This window comes from Enoplosus armatus, chromosome 6 (genome assembly GCF_043641665.1).
Source record: "Enoplosus armatus isolate fEnoArm2 chromosome 6, fEnoArm2.hap1, whole genome shotgun sequence".
NCBI classification, from domain to species: Eukaryota; Metazoa; Chordata; class Actinopteri; order Centrarchiformes; family Enoplosidae; genus Enoplosus; species Enoplosus armatus.
In genome coordinates this window covers 9,981,549-10,001,800 of record NC_092185.1, presented here as the reverse complement: position 1 = coordinate 10,001,800, position 20,252 = coordinate 9,981,549, and the positions used below count along the sequence as shown (strand labels likewise).

The 20,252-nt window shown below is 40.2% G+C and overlaps 1 protein-coding gene across 2 annotated transcripts; it reads left to right on the top strand.

Annotated features, from left to right (window-relative positions):
* Positions 1-543: 543 nt before the first annotated feature.
* On the top strand, positions 544-18,813 carry chd2 (chromodomain helicase DNA binding protein 2). 2 transcript variants are annotated; one of them, XM_070907124.1, is made up of 38 exons: positions 544-871; positions 4,495-4,729; positions 5,543-5,629; positions 5,808-5,869; positions 6,338-6,475; positions 6,816-6,995; positions 7,161-7,300; positions 7,393-7,618; positions 7,709-7,809; positions 7,918-7,959; positions 8,050-8,228; positions 8,335-8,459; positions 8,565-8,781; positions 8,872-8,961; positions 9,073-9,263; positions 9,378-9,566; positions 9,685-9,847; positions 10,030-10,182; positions 11,066-11,137; positions 11,576-11,725; positions 11,824-11,972; positions 12,057-12,153; positions 12,244-12,336; positions 12,497-12,670; positions 12,885-13,054; positions 13,158-13,199; positions 13,314-13,453; positions 13,546-13,684; positions 13,773-13,923; positions 14,245-14,367; positions 14,486-14,608; positions 14,888-15,028; positions 15,248-15,364; positions 15,494-15,672; positions 15,770-15,869; positions 15,973-16,159; positions 16,504-16,744; positions 16,850-18,813. In XM_070907124.1, exons 1-38 carry the CDS (start codon positions 810-812, stop codon positions 17,133-17,135), a joined length of 5,454 nt encoding a protein of 1,817 aa, XP_070763225.1. In that variant the 5' UTR covers positions 544-809; the 3' UTR covers positions 17,136-18,813. The 2 variants fall into 2 exon arrangements, with proteins under 2 accessions (XP_070763225.1, XP_070763226.1); XM_070907125.1 differs by lacking the exon at positions 7,918-7,959.
* Positions 18,814-20,252: the final 1,439 nt, after the last annotated feature.

Below are 20,252 nucleotides of genomic sequence, written 5' to 3'. Positions count from 1 at the left end.
CTTTTTTCGACCCAAACCGCTTGATTACGATAAAAATTCAAGGGCTTTGATCGTACGATCGGCGTTTTAACGGGAATATATGCGTTTTGTGTGGTTTTTGGGCTGATTTTTCGAGCCGAATGAGCCGTCTGTGCTGGGGGAGTGCTTGTCGTTGTTTTCCATACTGGGCTCTGGCAGCCATGGCGCGCCTCCATTTTTAGTGTGCTGCTCGCCTCTGTCGCTCTGAGTCTGACACTAGATGAAGACTTTGAAGGCCTACGAGCTTTTTGAAACGAGGCTCTTTATTTGTAATTTATTGTTAAGTTATAATGTTTCACAGTTTGTTATTTTTATTCGAGTCGGAGAAAAGCCTCTGATAGAGCGAACGTGAATCTAATAGTTCATTTATAGGTTACCACCTTTCTTCACATTGAATTGGTCTGTTTACATTGTGTAGTGCATAATTTACTGATTTTCTCAACCTTAAATCTTATTTTTCTAATCCTTCATGTGATGACGCAGTTAGAATTAATTGCATGCGGCTTGATCCGTGGACTATTTTGAAAGACACAAGTTGGATATTTAGCTTATTGTATCAGCACCTGTCATTCGTCTTCGCTATATCTAAATTAGCGATGTAAATAATGATCCTCAAATCTTTCGATTTAATGCCTTTTTCATAACTCGTGTCGCACCGCCTGGGTTTTAACTGCCACCTGAGCAAAAGCAGTCTTGTGGGACTTGTATGATAGTTCATGCTTCCTCTAACTTTTTGACAGTAAATACCAGGACAAAAGAACATCCTATCAAAAGATTTTCAGGATAATACGATGATGAAGAATAAAAGTAAAAAACAAGAGGATGAAGGATCGACCCAAAGCAATGCATCAAGGTATGATCCTTACACTTTTTTACCTTTTTCATATATGCCTTGATTGTTTACCTTGTCAAGCATGGTCGATCACCTGTGTATACATTTGCGACGTGGTTTTGTTGAAGTGCACCCCTGTCATGAATGACCTTGCTATTGTTTAATAGCCACACCCTGATTTTCCTACCATTTCTTACACTCAATACTGAGGTTTCAGGCCTGTGTTAAGAGCTCATTGCCCCCAAGATGTATGTGTTAGACCACAGGAAAACTCATTTGTCCTGTATTATGTTGCAAATGATTTGTCACAAATGTTTGATGTCCTATGGCTACAAAATAATATGACCTTGTCTTACTAGTTGGTACTGCATTGCACCATTTTATCAACGTTGTTTGTTTTTTATTTATTGCAGAAACAATGTATTGCTTTGGTGTTACTTATGGTCAAAATATATCCCGTCTTTTTAACGGGTTATATACATATTTAACGTACTTTGTGGTTAGTTATTTGACTTGAACACAGCTTGCATTTGGCTACAATTTTCATTTTTATATTATTCTGTAACTCTTTTTTTCTGGACCTTTTTACAAATAGTTTTGACCAAGTTATAGAGTTTGAGGAAATCCAAGTTTGCTTTTTCTTTTATTTCTACCCATTAAGGTCCATCATCCCAAAGAGTTTAATACCTTGTAAATAATTTTGTCTCGGTTTTAGATGGATTGGAAAACTTAAAAATACTTTAACTATTATGACATTATGCCAGTGTTCACATGCTTATGTAACATATACCCTTTTAACCTCCTTCCTTTGCTTTCAGGAGAAGGTTGTTTTTACTTTCTGTTTGGGGGCCTTATTGCTAAGGATGGTTTCAATTCAAACATTTCTCTTGAAACACAATGATTGTTTATTATTAGTTATTGAATGATTGCTTTCACTTATCAAGCAAGATATTTTATCCTTAAACTTACTGTCAGTTTTAAGTATTGGATACTTTTAAAAGGCACTTTGTGTATTCATTAATATTGGCTATATGGAGGTATATATATGTGTTACTTGCAGCATCTGTTTTGAACATGTCCAATGCCTGTGAATGTTACAGCAAAGCAATGTGTTTTTGTGAGGCAGAGTATATTTAAAGGCCTCTTGCTGAGAGACACTTCAATATGAGTTTTCTTTTTACAGTACTGTCTGCTTTTTCTTTTTATAAAGATGGTAAATATTTTCAAGTGTGTATCTATCATCCTCAGGTATCTGAATCAACAAATATCAAACTGAGTGGAAACAGCATTCTATTTTGATCAATAAAGATGGTTTTTAAAACTAATATCAGGTCATTTGCATGGTGTCAGGACAATGCAGGAATTCAGAAACAACACCAGTGGCTAGCCATTAGTTTTTAAAAAAGATGTTTGTATTTATTGCATAAATGCTGTGGCCCAACATAAGTTCTTAGTATTAGAATTGCTGCCATGTTTTCACAACAAATAATGCAGCCTGATCTCAATAGACTGTTGTGTTTTTAGATAAAGACGCAGAGAAGTTTGGATGCTAAATGCAGGTAATCACCCTCAGCATTTTACTGACTGTACACTGCAGCAGGTTACATCACACTTGTAGTTTTTCTGTGTGATTTTTGTGGCAGCCATTTTAGTATTTTCAGATGTGAGTGAAATATGTCCTCTGCTACTGATGACAGCTTAACTTTTTCATACTGATGAGCACTGTGGACATGCAGAGCAGCAGAATGGGCAACAGAAAACCTGGTGATTTTAAGTAACACCATATCTTACTGAAGTACTATATACATGCTCTTCTGAGTCACAAAATGGCCCTTGCTTTGTGTGCCCAGCTTGCTCACTTATCTGTATTAAAACTCAGTTCAGAACTACATGGAGGAGGAACAGGAAGAGTTCAGACCTTGGAAAGCCTGCACACGCTGCGCTGCTATAGGCTAGACTTTCACCTAGCAACACGCCAGCCAATAATAATAATTTGAGATAATTACCATGTCCCACCCACTTTTGACCTCACTTAAAGCGGAAGGAGCCATGCACTTCCGAGTTTGGTCATTGAAGCTTCTCATGTTACAGGCTGTAAAATCTGTTAACAGAGTCATTATACTTATTTTTACTCCAGTTAGATTGTAATTATTCAGTTCCAACCAATTAATTAATGTTCCCCGTCAGTATTATTCCCATGGTATTATACATAGCAGACATGTTCATTCTTTACACATTTAATAAGGTAAATACAAATCATTTCAAACTTCAAAATAGGAGTGTTGTTGCTCTAAAAACACCCAATAGATGAAATAAGCCTGTACATGAATAATTTCAGCCTTTGTAAGACACATACCCATGTGTCTGCAGAGCGATGCATGTAAGGCAGTGTTTCCTGGAGATTTATTCTGAATAGTTGTAGCGCCCCCATGTGTTGAGACAAGGTACTGCACACAGAGAAAGCTAGATATTGTATCCAATGATGACCCCCATCACATCAATGTGCTGTCATCTCAAAATAGCTGCTGAGGTCTGTTGTGATTATTTTATTTATACATTTGTATAAAATTTGAACTTGATTGCATGGGGATATGCCCCTTGACATGGACCATCTTGTTTTCAAGGGGGGCCCAAAATATTTAAAGCTCCTTGAATGCGGTGACACTGAGTTATGTGGCATTTTATTCTGAATAAAGTACATGGTGTGCCAGTGGCCAGGGGGTTTGGACCCAAGGAGACCCAAGTCAGAGGGGTCATAAAATGTTGGGTTTTTTTTTTAAAGAAACATTTCTGTTCACAATTGTTTTTTTCCTGACATTTGCTCTTCAGGCCTCTAAAAATCCTTCAAATTAAACAATCTGAGATGACCAAAAAATCACAGTTTTGTTAAACTGCTCACAACTCGTGTTCAACTACAGCCATAGCCTGTGATGAGGGGTCACAAGTAGACAATGCTTCAATTTAAGGAGCCGTAAGATAAAAAGGATAGGAACCAGTTGCATATTCTCTGGACTCATTGTTCCACATTTTTAAATCAATCTTTAGATTCTTGTTTCTTCACAAGTACTATCAGGGTTAATAAGGATATGAGTGAGGCTACTAATAGTGGGAGTACATATGCAATTTTACTGTTGACGTTCATTTATTTTTAATCTTTATTCTTTGGATACTTTTTTCACACAAGTAATTATGGACATTGTAATATTTTCTTATTATATTACTGCTCTACTTACACTGTATGTCACAAGTAATTGCAGGTTAGCAGAGAGGATTTTAATACATGTTAAATGACAGTTTAGCTCAGTTTTAACTTTAGTGGTGAAAGCACATCTTAGGCTTTTCAAAATGACTATTAAGAGGATTTGTGTTCCTTAGAGAGAATGAGGATATTATAAGACTGTTAGCTGAGTAAGGAACATGCTGCATGATGTAATGAGGTTTCTGTTTCCACTCGGCCATCAAGCTCTTGCAGTTTCTCCATGTCCTAGTGAGTGTGTGCTCTTTGAGTTTGAATTTTAAGACATTTTTAAGTTGCTGCCACTATCTTGTCTACTCACATTTTTTGTTGTTGTTGTTGGGTGTACAGAATTATGTAAGCAATACACATTCCCTGCGAAATCAAAAGAATGTTCCTGTTCCTGTAGCAATTCGGCATCAGAAGAATCCAACCGCTCTGCGTCGGAGTCGGGAAGTCAGTCAGAGAGCGAGCATGGCAGTGAGAGGAGGAGATCCCACAACTCCGAGTCAAACAGCTCCTCAGAGTCTGAGAGTCACTCAGAGTCAGAGAGCGAGTCTGCAGAGTCCAAATCACGACAAACCACAGCAGAAGTCAAAGACAAGCCAGTAAGAAAGAAGGAGCGTCTGGCAGATGTGAAGAAGGTAAAGGCCACTGAGCTTTAGAGAAGTACAGAAGTCTCTCTCTATCTAAAGCACATTAAGGTTCCTGTCCTCTAATAATGGAGTTAACTTTGTTTGACTCTTAACGTGAAAATGAAGGTTTGACATGCAGGACAGTTGTAATTGCAACCGAAGTTAAAGTTTTACTTCAGCCATATTGTAGTTTTGTCTATGTTAGACTACAGCTGTGTCCCAGGTCCATACTGCCTCCTAATTCTAAGCAGGGTTTGAGTATGTAGTGTGTTCACGTTGGAAAAGTAAACTCAAAATACTAAGTATGCATTCTAGAAAACACTTGACTTAAATGCGCTGTTGGCGTACACTATTATCCCACAATGCAATGCACAAAGGAAATGGAGGCACTACTCAGTTAGTAAACTGCAGGTGGTGGTAAGATACCTACAGAAACATCTAGGAAAACAAAAAATCAGCATTACATCTTTATAAAAACAGGTGCTTTGGCCTTCCAAAGTTGCAATTTTGATTGGCTTCTGATTGACAACTAGTATACAGCCCATATGAGTTGAAGCAATTAGTTTGAAGAATCGATTACGGGACTAACAAATATAATCAGCAACTGTCTTGACAATTGATTACCAATTTCATTATATATATATATATATATATATATATATATATATATATATATATTATTATAGCTTCTCAATTGCGAGTATTTGCTGGTTTTTTTTCCCCTAGTATGTAAAATATCACAATGTAGAAAGGAATTGAGGCGTGTTATATTTGTATAGTGAGTCAGAGGCTCTCTGATAGTAGCTGCTCTCTTGTTTACAGATGTGGGATGAACATCCAGATGTGTATGGGGTCAGGAGGTCAAATCGTAGCAGACAGGAGCCGGCTCGTTTAAATATTGGAGCAGGGGTAAGCAGATGTGAATGAAAGCTTAATAAAATCAAACAATACTAATATGCGGCATGGCCCGGCTCTGCACAATTACCTCTACTGACATCAGCACTAAACAAGCCGCTTGCGCCATCTAGTGGAAGTTATAAAGAGGTGTTACTGAAATGTGTTTCTGCTGCGCTGACTGTATTTACAGGGTAGCAGTGACTCAGAGAGTGAAAGTCCCAAGAGAAAAACACAGAGAGCTAAGAAAAAGGAGTAAGTATGAAGATTGTGAACATATTTGGGGATTTGTAGTGTTATTATTTAATTTACTTATAGTTAATTTGATAGTACAGCACCATAGTCTTTCAATCCTGCCATGTTGAGACACTGAACTCTTGTCAGCAAGAATTTTGTTGTTTAACAACAATCCACACAGTAGTTTTGCACAGTTCATGTCTGTTTTTTGTCTTTGTGTTGCCACTCTGTGTTCATATTGTGATTCTTATCATTTTAAGCTTGTTTGTAAATGGGTATCTGTTTGCTCCAAATGGGCTCAGTTAGTCTTAGTCAGCCAGGTGATGTTCTACATCTGCATCAAATTTGATTGGTCAGATCAGCGGCTTATCCCTGATCCAATTGGGTTGTGGTGAACACCCTATGGGCCAGTATTTCATGAAATTAAAATTGGTTATAGCAGTGATGGGCCTTGAGGGTGAACTTGTGGTATTTCTTTGTTGTAAGAAATATCTGGAAAGATGATGACTCAAATGATGATGATGATGATGATGAAGAGGAGGAGGAGGAGGAAGAGGCTTCCGACAATACAGACAGTGAGCAGGAAGAGAAAAAAGTTAGATCCAGACGACTTCCTGCTAGAAGGTAAGAGTGTAGCGAAGCCTGGCCATCAGACAGCTACCCACTGGTCATCTCCAAATCATTCCACATTGTGTTTCCTTTTACTTTGGTGTGAAGATTAAACCTGATTGCTGAGGCCTGATGTTCTTAAAATTCAGTCTAAAATATAACATCTATAAACTGTAATTTAATCTAGTCATAACAATCATAAAACATGATCCAAATATGTAGTAATAATAGTAAATAAAATGTGGCATGTTGGCAGTTTGTCAATCGGTCAGAGACCAAAATCACTGCGACTGATCCAGGAGGTTGGTTCCTTTTATCTCTAAGTAGTTTGTTCGCTTAACTGTGTGTTTTACAGACCTCAGACCAAATCATCAACAGCCAAAAAGCAGCTGTCTCAAAAAGGAAGGAAGTCCAGGAAGCAGGAGTCGTCTGCTGAGGAAGACGACGACGATGAAGAAGAAGACGATGATGACGACGATGAAGAAGACACTCCGAAGAGACAGACTCGAAGAAGGGGTGCAACAAAAGTCAAAAGGTGCATTTCTGAACCCAAAGTGTTTTTCCTTCGCAGGGATTTTGATTTATTGGCAGTACAAGTTTCCCTTTGTATTGACTTTTTAGGGACATTTAGTTTAGTATGTTTTCCTTTTTAAAATCTGTATCCACTTCATCCTTTACCTCCTGTTCTGTTGTGTTACAGTTATAAAGAAGACCAACATGACTTTGAAACAGACTCCGATGACTTGATTGAAATGACAGGGGACGCAGGCGAGGAGCAGCAGGATGATGACAGTGAGACCATCGAGAGGGTTATGGACACCAGGATAGGCAAAAAAGGAGGTGATGCATTTTCACTTGTGTCCTACTATTTTGAAAACCACGTTTCTCATCAAAATATTCTAAAAGTTGTTTTGTTTTTCCTCTTCTTCTAGCCACTGGGGCTTCCACTACTGGGTACGCTGTGGAGGAAAATGGGGACCCGTGTGAAGGCTTTGACCCCGAGAACGATGAAGGGGAGAGTCATTATCTGATCAAGTGGAAGGGGTGGTCTTACATCCACAACACGTGGGAGAGCATGGACTCTCTGACGCTGCAGAAGGTCAAGGGCCTGAAGAAACTGGACAACTACAAAAGGAAACACGAAGAGCTCAGTTCATGGTGAAAATCTTTTGTCTCCCCCATTAACATTTTATTAGCAAATGTGCATCTTTCAGGAATTTTCACAGTTTATTCCGTCCTTGTTTGTAGGTTGAGGAAGGCGTCCCCTGAGGATATCGAATTTCATAACTGCCAACAGGAGCTCACTGCTGACTTGAGCAAGCAGTTTCAGTTTGTGGAGCGTGTTATTGGTAAGAATTCATTATCAAATGTGTTTTCTCTTGTCTGGTAGTGCTGCAGATCATTTTTTTTTAAAACATACACTTACGTTGTACTAAAAGGACTTTTATTTTTTACAGCAACAAAAACAGGAAAGACACCAGGAACCTCTGACTTCCCCTGTGAGTTCCCTTTCTAACTTCTCACCATCACTGTTACATTCTGTTGGCTGCCTTTTCGTTTGTCTAATAATGTGTCTGCTTTTTAAACAGCTCATAGTCACAAGACACCATCCTCCAATGAGCCAGAGTATCTATGCAAGTGGATGGGCTTACCCTATTCAGAGTGCAGCTGGGAAGATGGAGCTTTGGTTAGGAAGAAGTTTCAGCACTGCATTGACGGCTTCATGAACCGAAACTCCTGCAAAACCGTCCCCTCTAAAGACTGCAAGGTGAGAGTCAAATTGGAATGACCTAAAGTTGTCTTAATGGTCTGCTTCCCTTTTATTTGATATTGTTGAAAAATATTTCAAATTGTGTTTCTAACTGTCTTTTCAGGTGTTAAAGCAAAGACCCAGGTTTGTTGCTCTGAAGAAACAACCATCATATATTGGAGATGACAACCTTCAGCTGAGAGATTATCAGCTGGACGGGTTGAACTGGTTGGCACACTCCTGGTGCAGGTACTGTGTAGATAAATATAATAATTTGTGTTGGTTTTGGATGACCACATTTGGAAAAAAAATATGGGCTTTTTTTAAAAAAACATGCATTTTTCTTGTTCTCAGGTGCAATAGTGTTATCCTCGCTGATGAGATGGGGCTTGGAAAGACCATCCAGACCATCTCCTTCCTGTCTTACCTGTTTCACCAGCATCAGCTGTACGGGCCCTTCATACTGGTGGTGCCTCTGTCCACGCTCACTTCCTGGCAGAGGGAGTTTGACACCTGGGCCCCGGACATGAATGTGGTAGTCTATCTTGGTGACGTCATGAGCAGGAAAACGGTAGGTTTGAGTCTGCAGAGTTTTTCTCTCACTGCCTGGTGGTATCTCCATGGTTACATAAACTCATGTTGTTGCTTCTGATTTGTGTAGATCCGAGACTACGAGTGGGTGAACCATCAAACTAAAAGAATCCGTTTCAATGCACTATTAACCACTTATGAAATTCTACTTAAAGACAAGGTAGGTGCAACGATTAGCATCAGATTGTGTTTATATTTTTATTATTCAGTATGTCTGTACATGAAGAGAATCGATTGCTTTGGTTTACCAGGACTTAACATTTGTCTCCAGGGGGTGCTTGGGAACATCAACTGGGCGTTCCTGGGTGTCGATGAAGCTCACAGGCTGAAGAATGACGACTCCCTGCTGTATAAAACATTAATGGAGTTCAGGTCCAACCACAGACTCCTCATTACAGGCACTCCGCTGCAGAACTCTCTCAAAGAGCTCTGGTCACTGTTGCACTTCCTCATGCCTGACAAGTACGTCCTGGTTTAGCCGTCTATATGATGCCAAACAAAAGCAGGGAAAAAGCCGTCAGTTTTGAATTCCAGCCAGAGGTGAGTGACATTTGTTATCTCTGTTGTGCACTGCAGGTTTGATTCCTGGGAGGATTTTGAGGATGAACACGGGAAAGGAAGGGATAATGGTTATCAGAGTCTTCACAAAGTCCTTGAGCCCTTCCTTCTGCGACGTGTCAAGAAAGATGTGGAAAAATCTCTCCCGGCCAAGGTGGAACAGATCCTTCGTGTAGACATGACTGCACAGCAGAAACAATTTTACAAGTACGATTTTATTTCTGTCTTTTGTAACATTTTTAGTATATCTCTTTCACACAAACTGCGTGTACAGTAGCTGCATTTCTCCTCTCCATTAGCTTGCTTTGTTCCTCAATATTTCCAGGTGGATTTTAACGAGGAATTACAAAGCTCTTTCCAAAGGCACCCGAGGCAGCTCCTCCGGCTTCCTGAACATCGTTATGGAGCTTAAAAAGTGCTGCAACCATAGTTTCCTCATTAAACAGCCAGAGGATGGAGAGACCGAAACACAACAGGAACACCTGCAGGTATGTCTCCTTATGAGCCCTCCTTTAGCTCCCAGCAGCACCTCAGGATATCGCTGTTCTGCAAAGGAAACCAGCTGCGACATAACAAAGATGAAAACATGACAATTCCAACAGAAGGCTCAGTGCTGCTTAATCTTGAATCCTGAATTTGAGCATTCACATTCGACCTTTGTATGTTTTAGAGTCTAGTTAGGGGCAGCGGGAAGCTGGTGCTGCTGGACAAGCTGCTGACCAGACTCAGAGAAAGAGGCAACCGAGTCCTGATCTTCTCCCAGATGGTCAGGATGTTGGACATTCTGGCTGAATACCTCGCCAAGAATCGCTACCCATTCCAGGTAAAGATTTGTACATTTTCATGACTGCATTCTACATTTCTGCACTCCTCAGGACCTTAGTTCAATTCAGCTCCACTGTATGGCGTTGTAGTTATTCTGAGCGATGCTGTAGATTGAATCAACTAGTTCCACCTGATATGAGTTACTGGTTACTCAAAGGTAGGCAGGGGTGCAGTAACTTTTCATAGATCAAAGGGACAAATGTCTGTTTTAGTTTCCTCTAAAACAAAGTGTTTTTAGAACATATAAAAACTTTTATTATTATCTGTTTTTAATTTTGATATTCATATAGTGCTGTCACCCTGTAAGTGTTAATGGGTTCCACTAACATTTTCCAAAAAGTATAACCATCTGATTAGATTTAGATTTTATTTTCCCAGAGGGAAGAGGGAGATTTGTTGTTTTCACAGCCAGTCCAACAGCAGACATGACAGACTGTGACGTAGCAGCAGGTCATGCGCTGAGCGTGCATCATCAGTATCTCCAGAAACTGTCTCTCGACTGACAGTTTATGTAGGCTGACTTCAGTTTTTTACAGATGTCTTCATTGGTGTCTCCAGTGATGGGTTTTTGGGGGCGGTTGTGTTGGGTTGGTTAGACTCTGATGAGGATCGGATGTCAGTGTTGTTGCACACATGCTCCGCCAGGCTGAGAGCTCATGTGGTTATTTATATCAAGTTATTTTGTTCAGAAGACCAACAGAACTCGCTCGACTCTGTTTGTTTTTGCCAGCTTAGTCTTTGGAGTGGACTGTTGTGATCAATCTGAGCATAAAGACCGGGTATAATGGCATGTAAAGCAAAGTGATGCCAAGGTTATAGCAGATGGCTGCCCGGGAAATCTTCAAAGGTCAACTCTCTCTGTTTGTCTCTCTCCTTTGCAGCGGCTGGACGGTTCCATAAAGGGAGAAATCCGAAAGCAAGCACTTGACCACTTCAATGCAGAAGGCTCAGAGGTGTGTGTGTATACTAATAACTTAATGCTACTAACTGACAGACAGGGAGATTCCAAGTGTGAAAACCTAATGTGGCATTCAATTTCTAATTAAGCTGCAGTAAATAAGATCTTTCAGTTTTTATTCATAATATATTTATTGTCAAACGTTACACCACATTTTTTAGAAAGCAGTCTCGACAAAATCTAATTGGGATGATGTCTGTTTTAAACAAACATGGTACATTTTGTGCTTGTTTTTTGCTACTTTTTTTAAGATATATTTGAAAAATGGTGCAAAAAGGATCAAATATTCATGATTACTTGAAAGAAAGGCAGAGGTTGTTGTAAATTATTTTGTTTTTATTATTCATAACGCAAGACATATTTACAAATTTTGGTGTGTGTTGAACTGCATTGCTTGATGAGATCTGTATTAACAGTTTCATCTGTTTTCTAGGACTTCTGCTTCCTGTTGTCCACCAGAGCTGGAGGTTTAGGGATAAACTTGGCCTCAGCAGACACTGTAGTCATCTTCGACTCTGACTGGAACCCTCAAAACGACCTGCAGGCACAAGCCAGGGCTCACAGGATCGGTCAGAAGAAACAGGTAATCCACGGCTCAAACTGATGACGCTCACTCTTAGACAGTTGGTAAGATTATTGTATTGTCAGTAAGTAAATTATATCCATGCTTCCCTGTCATAGGTGAATATTTATCGACTGGTCACCAAAGGAACAGTGGAGGAGGACATCATTGAGAGGGCAAAGAAGAAGATGGTTTTGGACCATCTTGTCATTCAGAGAATGGACACCACTGGACGAACTGTACTGGACAGCAACTCAGGAAACACAAAGTAAGACGTCAGAAATGAGTTACAGGTTTTTCAGGATTGATTCTGTTTAATATTGAGATACTGAAACTTTTTTTTTTTTTACAGTTCAAACCCATTCAATAAAGAAGAACTCACTGCCATCCTCAAGTTTGGTGCAGAGGAGCTTTTCAAAGAGGCGGAAGGAGAGGAGTCTGAACCACAGGTATTACACAGACTGATGATCTTCTGTGCATTACAAAATGTTTGTGTTACATATTTGTAAAATTGAATCAGGATGTCTTTGTTTCTGCAGGAGATGGATATTGACGAGATCCTGAGGTTGGCTGAAACAAGAGAAAGTGACCAGGGTTCAAGTGCTACAGATGAACTTCTATCTCAGTTTAAGGTACCTGCAACTTGGGTTACTGTTTTGTACTGTTGCATTATTGTGAAGTATCTAAACAGCTACCCTTAGACCCCGATCTGAAATCATGTCACGTCAATGTCAGGCCTCCCTCCCTTTCAACTCCTAATTCTTATTTTCTCCTCTCTGCTTGTTGCTGCAGGTAGCCAATTTCTCCAGCATGGAAGAGACCACTACAGAGTTTGAGGGGAGGCCCATACGGGAATGGGATGATATCATCCCTGAAGAGCAGCGACGCAAAATTGAGGAGGAGGAGAAGCAGCGGGAGATGGAGGACATCTTCATGCTGCCCAGAAGCAGAAGCTCCAACAAGAGGGTAAGTGGAGAATTCACTGGTTTATTGGAGAACGGAAACATGTTGTTTGCCCACTTGCAGCACTGGTAGCTCTTGGGTTCTCTCTCAACCCTGTTTTTTAACTTGTATGTTCACATCTCAGAAACCTACTTTAAACTGCTTCCTATTTTCCAGCAACTTCTCAGCATTTGAATCAGGTCATAAGGTGTGTCGCTCTGGTTCCTCTGTCTTCCAGGCTCAGGCCAATGACAGCGATAGTGATGCGGGCTCCAAGCTGAAGCATCGCTCCTCGGGCTCTGAGAGCGAGACTGATGACAGTGATGACGACAAGAAGCCAAAGAAGAGGGGCAGACCCAGAGCCCGCAAGAACAACGTGGAGGGTTTCACTGATGCAGAGATACGCAGGTAAAAATAGTTAGTGAGCAGTTTTTTCTGTTTTTATCTCTGTTGCATTTTTTAGTTTCCTTTCATGAACACAATTAAAATGTATTCATGATATCATTAACAGGTTCATTAAGGCATACAAGAAATTTGGATCTCCACTTGAAAGGTAAGCATATTGTTAACTAATAATAAACATATGTCTACATCATTTGATTGGTTAAGTATGAGCAATTGAGTTGTCTGACAAGCCACGCAGTCAAGTGCTCTTTTCTGTATCTAGGTTGGAGGCCATCGCCCGAGACTCTGAGCTGGTTGACAAATCCATAGCAGACCTGAAGAGACTTGGTGAACTGATTCATACTAGTTGTGTGGCTGCAGTGCAGGAGCATGAGGAACACCTGAAGGAGAACCCAGTGGAAGGTATGTTGGTTTTTACTTGTTTAGAGGTCTTTGAAATTATAGCATTTTCCAGTCCTTTAAAAATGATGCAAATGATTTGGTTATTTTTCCAGCCAAAGGTCCTGGGAAACGGAGAGGAATAAACATCAAGATCTCAGGAGTGCAGGTCAACGCCAAGACCATCATCCAGCACGAGGAAGAGTTTGAGCCTCTGCACAAAGTAGTGCCCGCCGATCCTGCTGAGAGAAATAAGTAAGAGTGCAAAGGCTTTCATGATGAGATGTTTAGAGAAGTGCATCTGTGTTGCAGATTCAATTTGACAAGTCTCTGTTTCCCACAGGTTCCAGCTGACATGCAGGGTCAAGGTAGCCCACTTTGATGTAGACTGGGATCTGCAGGATGACATTCAGCTCTTGCTTGGTATCTATGAGCACGGCTTTGGCAACTGGGATTTGATCAAGACGGATCCTGACCTCAAACTCGCTGATAAGGCAAGTGTCTAATTTCTACCCTTTAAGTTGGAGATGGTTCTTTATATAAAGAGGAAAAGTGAAGGAAAAGCTAAATATAAAAACATGAGCATGCACTTCGTTTGAATGAGTGCATGTATTGTATGCCTGTTTAGATATTGTAAAAGCTTTGATAAATACCTTTACAAGCAAATCTGCTCAAAACGTTCAAAGGTCAAAGTTGAGAATGCAGTCATATTTCCCTATTTGTCTTCAGTAGCACATATACCATAACCAGTACCTCTCTTAATCATGCATCAGAGGATGAAGGAAGCAGCCTAATGTTTACTTCCCTCTGTGCAGATTCTCCCAGACGATCCAAGCAAGAAGCCTCAGGGCAAGCAGTTGCAGGCGAGAGCCGAGTATCTTCTCAAGCTGCTGAAAAAAGAACAAGACAGCACGGACCTGTCTAAAGCAGGGGAGGAGGTATGATGCTATTAATCACTGAGTAACTCATCCATACTTTTCACCACATGGAGTTTGCCTTTGATCTGCGCAAAGCGACCTACCGCCCACACAGCTCATCCAGTCTCTTCCTCTGAAGGTCAAAGTGAAGAAGAGGAAGCCTCGGGTGAAAAAGGAGAACAAGATTCTCAAGGATGAGCAGGGCAACGACATCTCCTCCCCCCGCCTGTCCGACAACCCATCGGAGGAGGGCGAGGTCAAGGTCAGCCTTAAGATCACCACTGCGGTTTCTCCTGCTGGTCTGTAGGGTGTAGGCCGAGTTAAGCTACATGTGATGGTTATGTATTTATGTGCTGGGTCTCTTTGTAGAGTTTCTACAGAGTAATTACTTACCTTCACAAAAAGGTGTAACTCAGTTTTATTTTTTAGATAAGCACATTTGATTAGGGTGCACACCACCAGCTAAATCCTTATCCTCTGTTGTTGTATAACCTCCTGTTATATTGTTTAACATACATTATCTTTTCTGGTGTTTGAGCAGGACGATGGAACGGAGAAGTCCCCCGCCAAGAAAAGACAAAAGAAAAAGGATAACAAAGAGAACAAAGAAAAACAGGGAACTCCTAAAAAGGAGAAGGACGGGGACAAAGAAAAAAAGGGTAGCAAGCCCAGAAAAGAAAAGGTATTTCTGTATTCATGACCTTATCGTATGTGCTTTGCTCAGAGTGTTTCAAATGTAGATGGACAACAGAATATTCTTTTAATGCTGCACATCATTATAGCATTAAAATGCTCCAGAAAGTCACGGCCAGTCTGTCCTCATCCTGTGAATAAGCTATTAAAGGTATGAATGGTGGTTGTGGGTCAGTTGTCTTGATGTCTGGTTATTTTTGTCTTTCAGGCTAAAGCAGCCAAAGGGAAGAAGACTCAAGGTCCAGTTCACATTACGGCTGGGTCTGACCCCGTTCCCATTGAAGGAAAGGAGGATGATGAACTCGACCAGGAGACTTTCAGTATTGTGAGTTTACTTCTTTAATTCTCGTGCAAAGATTTCGCCAGTGGAGTTTGGTGAGTAATGTGTTGTGTACGTCTTATTATTAACAAACAGTGCATTACAATAATATCGTCATTGTGTGCTTGTGTCTAGTGTAAGGAGCGTATGAGGCCGGTGAAGAAGGCCCTGAAACAGCTGGATAAACCAGACGAGGGTCTGTCTGACCAGGAGCAGCTCCAGCACACTCGCACATGCCTACTGAAGATTGGAGACCGAATCACAGAGTGCCTTAAAGCCTACAGTGACCCCGAACATGTCAAAATATGGCGAAGGTAAGAAGGTTAGATATTATCCTTTGTGAAATAAATCACAGTGCTCACCTGTTAAACTCTGCTAATGATTATTTTTTGTCCCTTTTTTTTGTGTCAGAAACCTCTGGATATTTGTGTCCAAGTTTACGGAGTTTGGTGCCAGGAAGCTCCACAAGCTTTACAAAATGGCACAGAAGAAGCGATCACATGAGGAAGAGGCAAGTTTTTTCCTATTCCTAGCTGTCAAGAGTTTGTCAAGTGTTGGGAAGTCAACACTTTTGTACATCACCAACACTGAAAATATCCTGTGACATTTTCCAGAAGGAGCATAAGAAGAAGGAGGATCCTGCAGGGAGGGTAAAATCTTTCAGACCGGAGCCCTCCGGTTCAAGTCGAGATTCCACGGGTACTCAGCCGTCCTCCAAATCTGCGTCTCACCAGGCAGGCTCCCACGGACACCACAGAGAGCCGTACAACGCGGCTAATAAGCGGCACTTTGGCAATGACGGTACGTGCGGATAGGGTTATTTTAGTTTAGGGCACAGGAAACGCTGAACAAAGTGCAGCATTGGTGAGCTTTAGGGATGCTGGTAGGCACATCTTGTTACCATTGGACATAGGCTCCCCCCGTTTCCAGTATTTGTGCTGTGCTAAGCTAACTGTGTCCTGGCTGCAGCTTCACATGCAGCATATAGACTCAATTTAACTCTCGGCAGGAAAGTGAATGAGTTTTTATTTTTGAACTATTCCTTTAATTGAAGTTACTTATGAAATGAGGCAGAACTGTGTTAAGTTAAACTCCTTTCACAATAATGGCACTGCATATATCAGCTTGTACATGTTTCATTACAGATAGGGGAGACTGGCAGCGGGACCGTAAATACAATTACCCAGGTAACAGCAACCAGTCATGGCAGGGAGACCGACATCACACGTATGATCGCTACAAGGACCACTACGGTGATCGACGTTCACATGGAGACTCCTACCGAAGCTCAGGCAGTTACCGCAACAACAGCTCCCCTCGAAAAAGGCCATATGAGCAGTACAGCAACGACCGGGACCACAGGGGTCATAGACCCTATTACGACAGGTGAGTTACTCAAACCTGATTTACATGTTTGTAATTTAGTTTTCTGTTTAAATATCAGGGAACTATTATGTTATTATGTTAAAAATGCTATAAATTATATTTCAGGCATCCAGACCCCAAAAGAAGACGCTCTGATGAATTCCGTCCCAACTACCACCAGGGAAGAGAAGGCCCTCTTCAGGACTTCAGGAGGATGCCAGAGCACAGGCCAACAGGTCCACCTGGGCCAGAGCACTATAGCAGGCCCTTCCACCCTGACAAACCTCCTCCGCTGCTGGACCCTCGCTCCCCGCAGGCCCAGAAGTCTCCCCAGGACTCCCGCTCTCCACCTGAGCGGCCCGCAGAGCCGAACTCCGCGGCAGATCCTAACTGGAACAACAGGAAAACATAAAGTATGCCGGTGCTGGCTAAGAAACTGATCTGGATGTTTTGTCCAGGGTCGAAGCTGCTGATGGACAAGTCTGAACTCGCCAATCATAAGCTCACAGTTGGAAAGGGAAGCAACATTGTACCCTCTTTACCAGCAAAACTATTTTGCTCTTTCCCCCCCAGTGACAGTGGCTGTGAATGATTTGTGCCCTGAAGGAAGAAGTTTGTTTCCTCCTGTCATCTTCATGATGATAAAAAAAACAAAAACAAACTAAAGCATCTTTATTTAAATGAATTGACTCGATCAGTCAACCATGACTAAGACTTGAGTGGAGCGCTGATGGATGCTTAGTCCCATGGACTATTATCTACGGAGAGTTTAGGATACATGAACTGATGACTGATCTCAATCCTAAAAGTGCCTGAAGGTTTTGGCCTTTTTGAATGGTATTGGGATTATTCCCAAAGGAAGCATGGACATTATTTTTTTTTTTTTGTGTTTAGCTTTAAGTCTTGCAAAAGATGTCATTAGGAGATTTCAAAACTAAAGAATGTGTTCATCATCTGCACCTTCAAAATGTTTATCTTGAACATGTAGCTGAACTGAATCATGGAGTATTCACCATGTGGTGTGACAGGGCGGCTTGATTCTTTACAAATTTGAATGATCAATCAAAGCCAGTATGTTTCCTCAAAACACTTGACTAAAAAAAGTTTGAAAAGGTTTTTAACAAATTCATGTCTCTCATGTGTACAAATGATCATTATTTCTGTAATTGTGTAGCTATATAAATCATTGCAATCCTCCTGCTTTGTTCACTTTAACCACTTTCCTCTTAGTAGGCCCAATGAAACGGAAGCTCTGTACGCAGTATTTATTGCAACAACTTGTGCAAAGGTTCATAACACTATGACTCAGAACTCTCCTTTATTTTTGCCTTTCAGTATTATGATGGTTAAAAATGGTACTTCAGTGTAGTTTCATTTATTCACCCATCTATCAACCTGCTGTATGTAAGTACTCAATTATGTCTGAAAATTCTACGTGGTAAAAACTTTTTCTTTCCTAATCTATGGTTTGCCAATCTTTCTGATTCACAGACGGTTGTGCCGTTGCTGGTAGGTTGTTAAAGGGTTATCGGGAAGTTGCTGATGACATTTCATTACGTTTATTACCTTTGGTCACTCTTTTCCTGTGCCAAATCTGGTCCTGCTCTGGCCCTCAATAGTTTTTTTTTTATGCTTCTCCATTTGTGCCTTATTTATGTGTGTATTATCATACTGTGTATTGGTTCATGGACAGTACTGGTGGGACTAACATAGGCAGGATGTGTAGTATTACAGTCAAATTTTAAGGAAATGGCTCTGAATGAGTAAATAATAATTCAGCGAAAGGGACCATGTATTCTGGTAAATCATCATGTCGTTCTGTGATTTCCAATAGAGTTGATGATTTGAGGGCAAAATATAAACCTGAATATACAGAAATCATGTGTGTTTTCGTCCAGGGCACTTAACCCTACCTGTTACAGTGAACAGCCAGCACATCTTTTCTTCCACGTTAAGCAAGCTACAGGTCCTGTATCATATGTTCTTTAAGAAAGTCTAAATAATTTATATTTGTGACAAAACCACTCTTCATGAGAAATGTGCAGTACATATGTTTGGACATATGTAATAAACTTTGTTACACAATGGAAGTTTGTCTACTTTATTTACCTTCATGATTAATGCATTTTCATTATGATTGCATCCACGTATTGTCTCTTCAGCAAAGATGTCAATAGATTTCAGGTATGTATAAATAATAATGTGTCAAAATTATAACAGTTATGTAATGTTACTCGTACACTTAATAAGAGTGGCATTCATAAATGTCCCAAAGTCTCAACTCCCAATTTATTTAAGAGCTCCAGACGTCTCCTGAGTCAGTTAGAAGTGATGAGAAGCGGCAGCAGCCACACTCTTTCCATATTTTGGAAGTGTATGATGAGTTGATCCGGTCCGTCCAAATACTCCAAAAAGTTCACGACATGATGGATTCAGCATGAATACAATCAAATGGGATTCGTTCTGATGTTCACATTTATATTAATCATTAAAAAAAACTTCAATAATCATCAACTGAGCTGTAAAACAAGAATTTGAAAGACAAATTAAAAAAAACAGGTTTAATTTGTAATTTCTAAATATATAAACTTGCCAGTGAACATATTATGGAAATGTTTCATCTTTAGGTCGACCTGAGTTCTCCATTATAGAAAAACAAAAACAAGCATGTATTTGAAAAACATACATTTTATAGGGCCTCCACTGATGTTTCTCACCTAAACAAAGGCCTAAATCTTAATTTAACTAATTCAAGATGTTTATGAATAATATCTCTAATAGCATATTGATACGGCAACATAATTATAGGGGAATTATCTTCTATATACACATTCCTCTTGCATGCTACATTTTATTGAAGCATATAATCTTGGATACAAAGTCTTAATCATGACATGGTGTGCATGAAGCTGTTATGGACCTTTGACAGATTTGCTATTGGCTGATTCAGTGCTTGAGGGAGGACATGATTGTAGTCCTTATTTTATAACATTTGGTCTGCACTGAAGAGTCACACTTAGAATTTGCTAAAAGTTACTTTCAGCTTCTTCTTAAAAAAACAAAAACAAAGTTTTGCTTCTTACTAAGATTTTTTACAATTAAAGCAAATTTTGGGATCATTGTCGAGGTGTCTTACCACAAACATCTGCTGACATGCATCACTACATCTGTACAGCAGGGGGCACTCAAACACAGCAAATTGAGGCGAGAAAACACATGGTGATTTTCAAAAAATGCTCTCACAGCGAGACAAATGAGACAAGAGGGCAACTCATTAACAAGACATTTTCTTTTATTCAATAAATAATTTACATTATAAACAGCTGGCTTGTGGCACAACATTTGCTTTACATACAAACACAGTTTGATCTTTCTGGCATTTCCCATTCAGCTATTTTCTTAAAAAAAAAAAAAAAAAATTAAAAAAAACCTCTTTTGAACCAGTCCACAGAATGTCAAACAAAATAAGAGCTAAATGAAAACGAAAACATAAAGTGCTTTAAACTCAAAAACATGAACACCCCAGAAC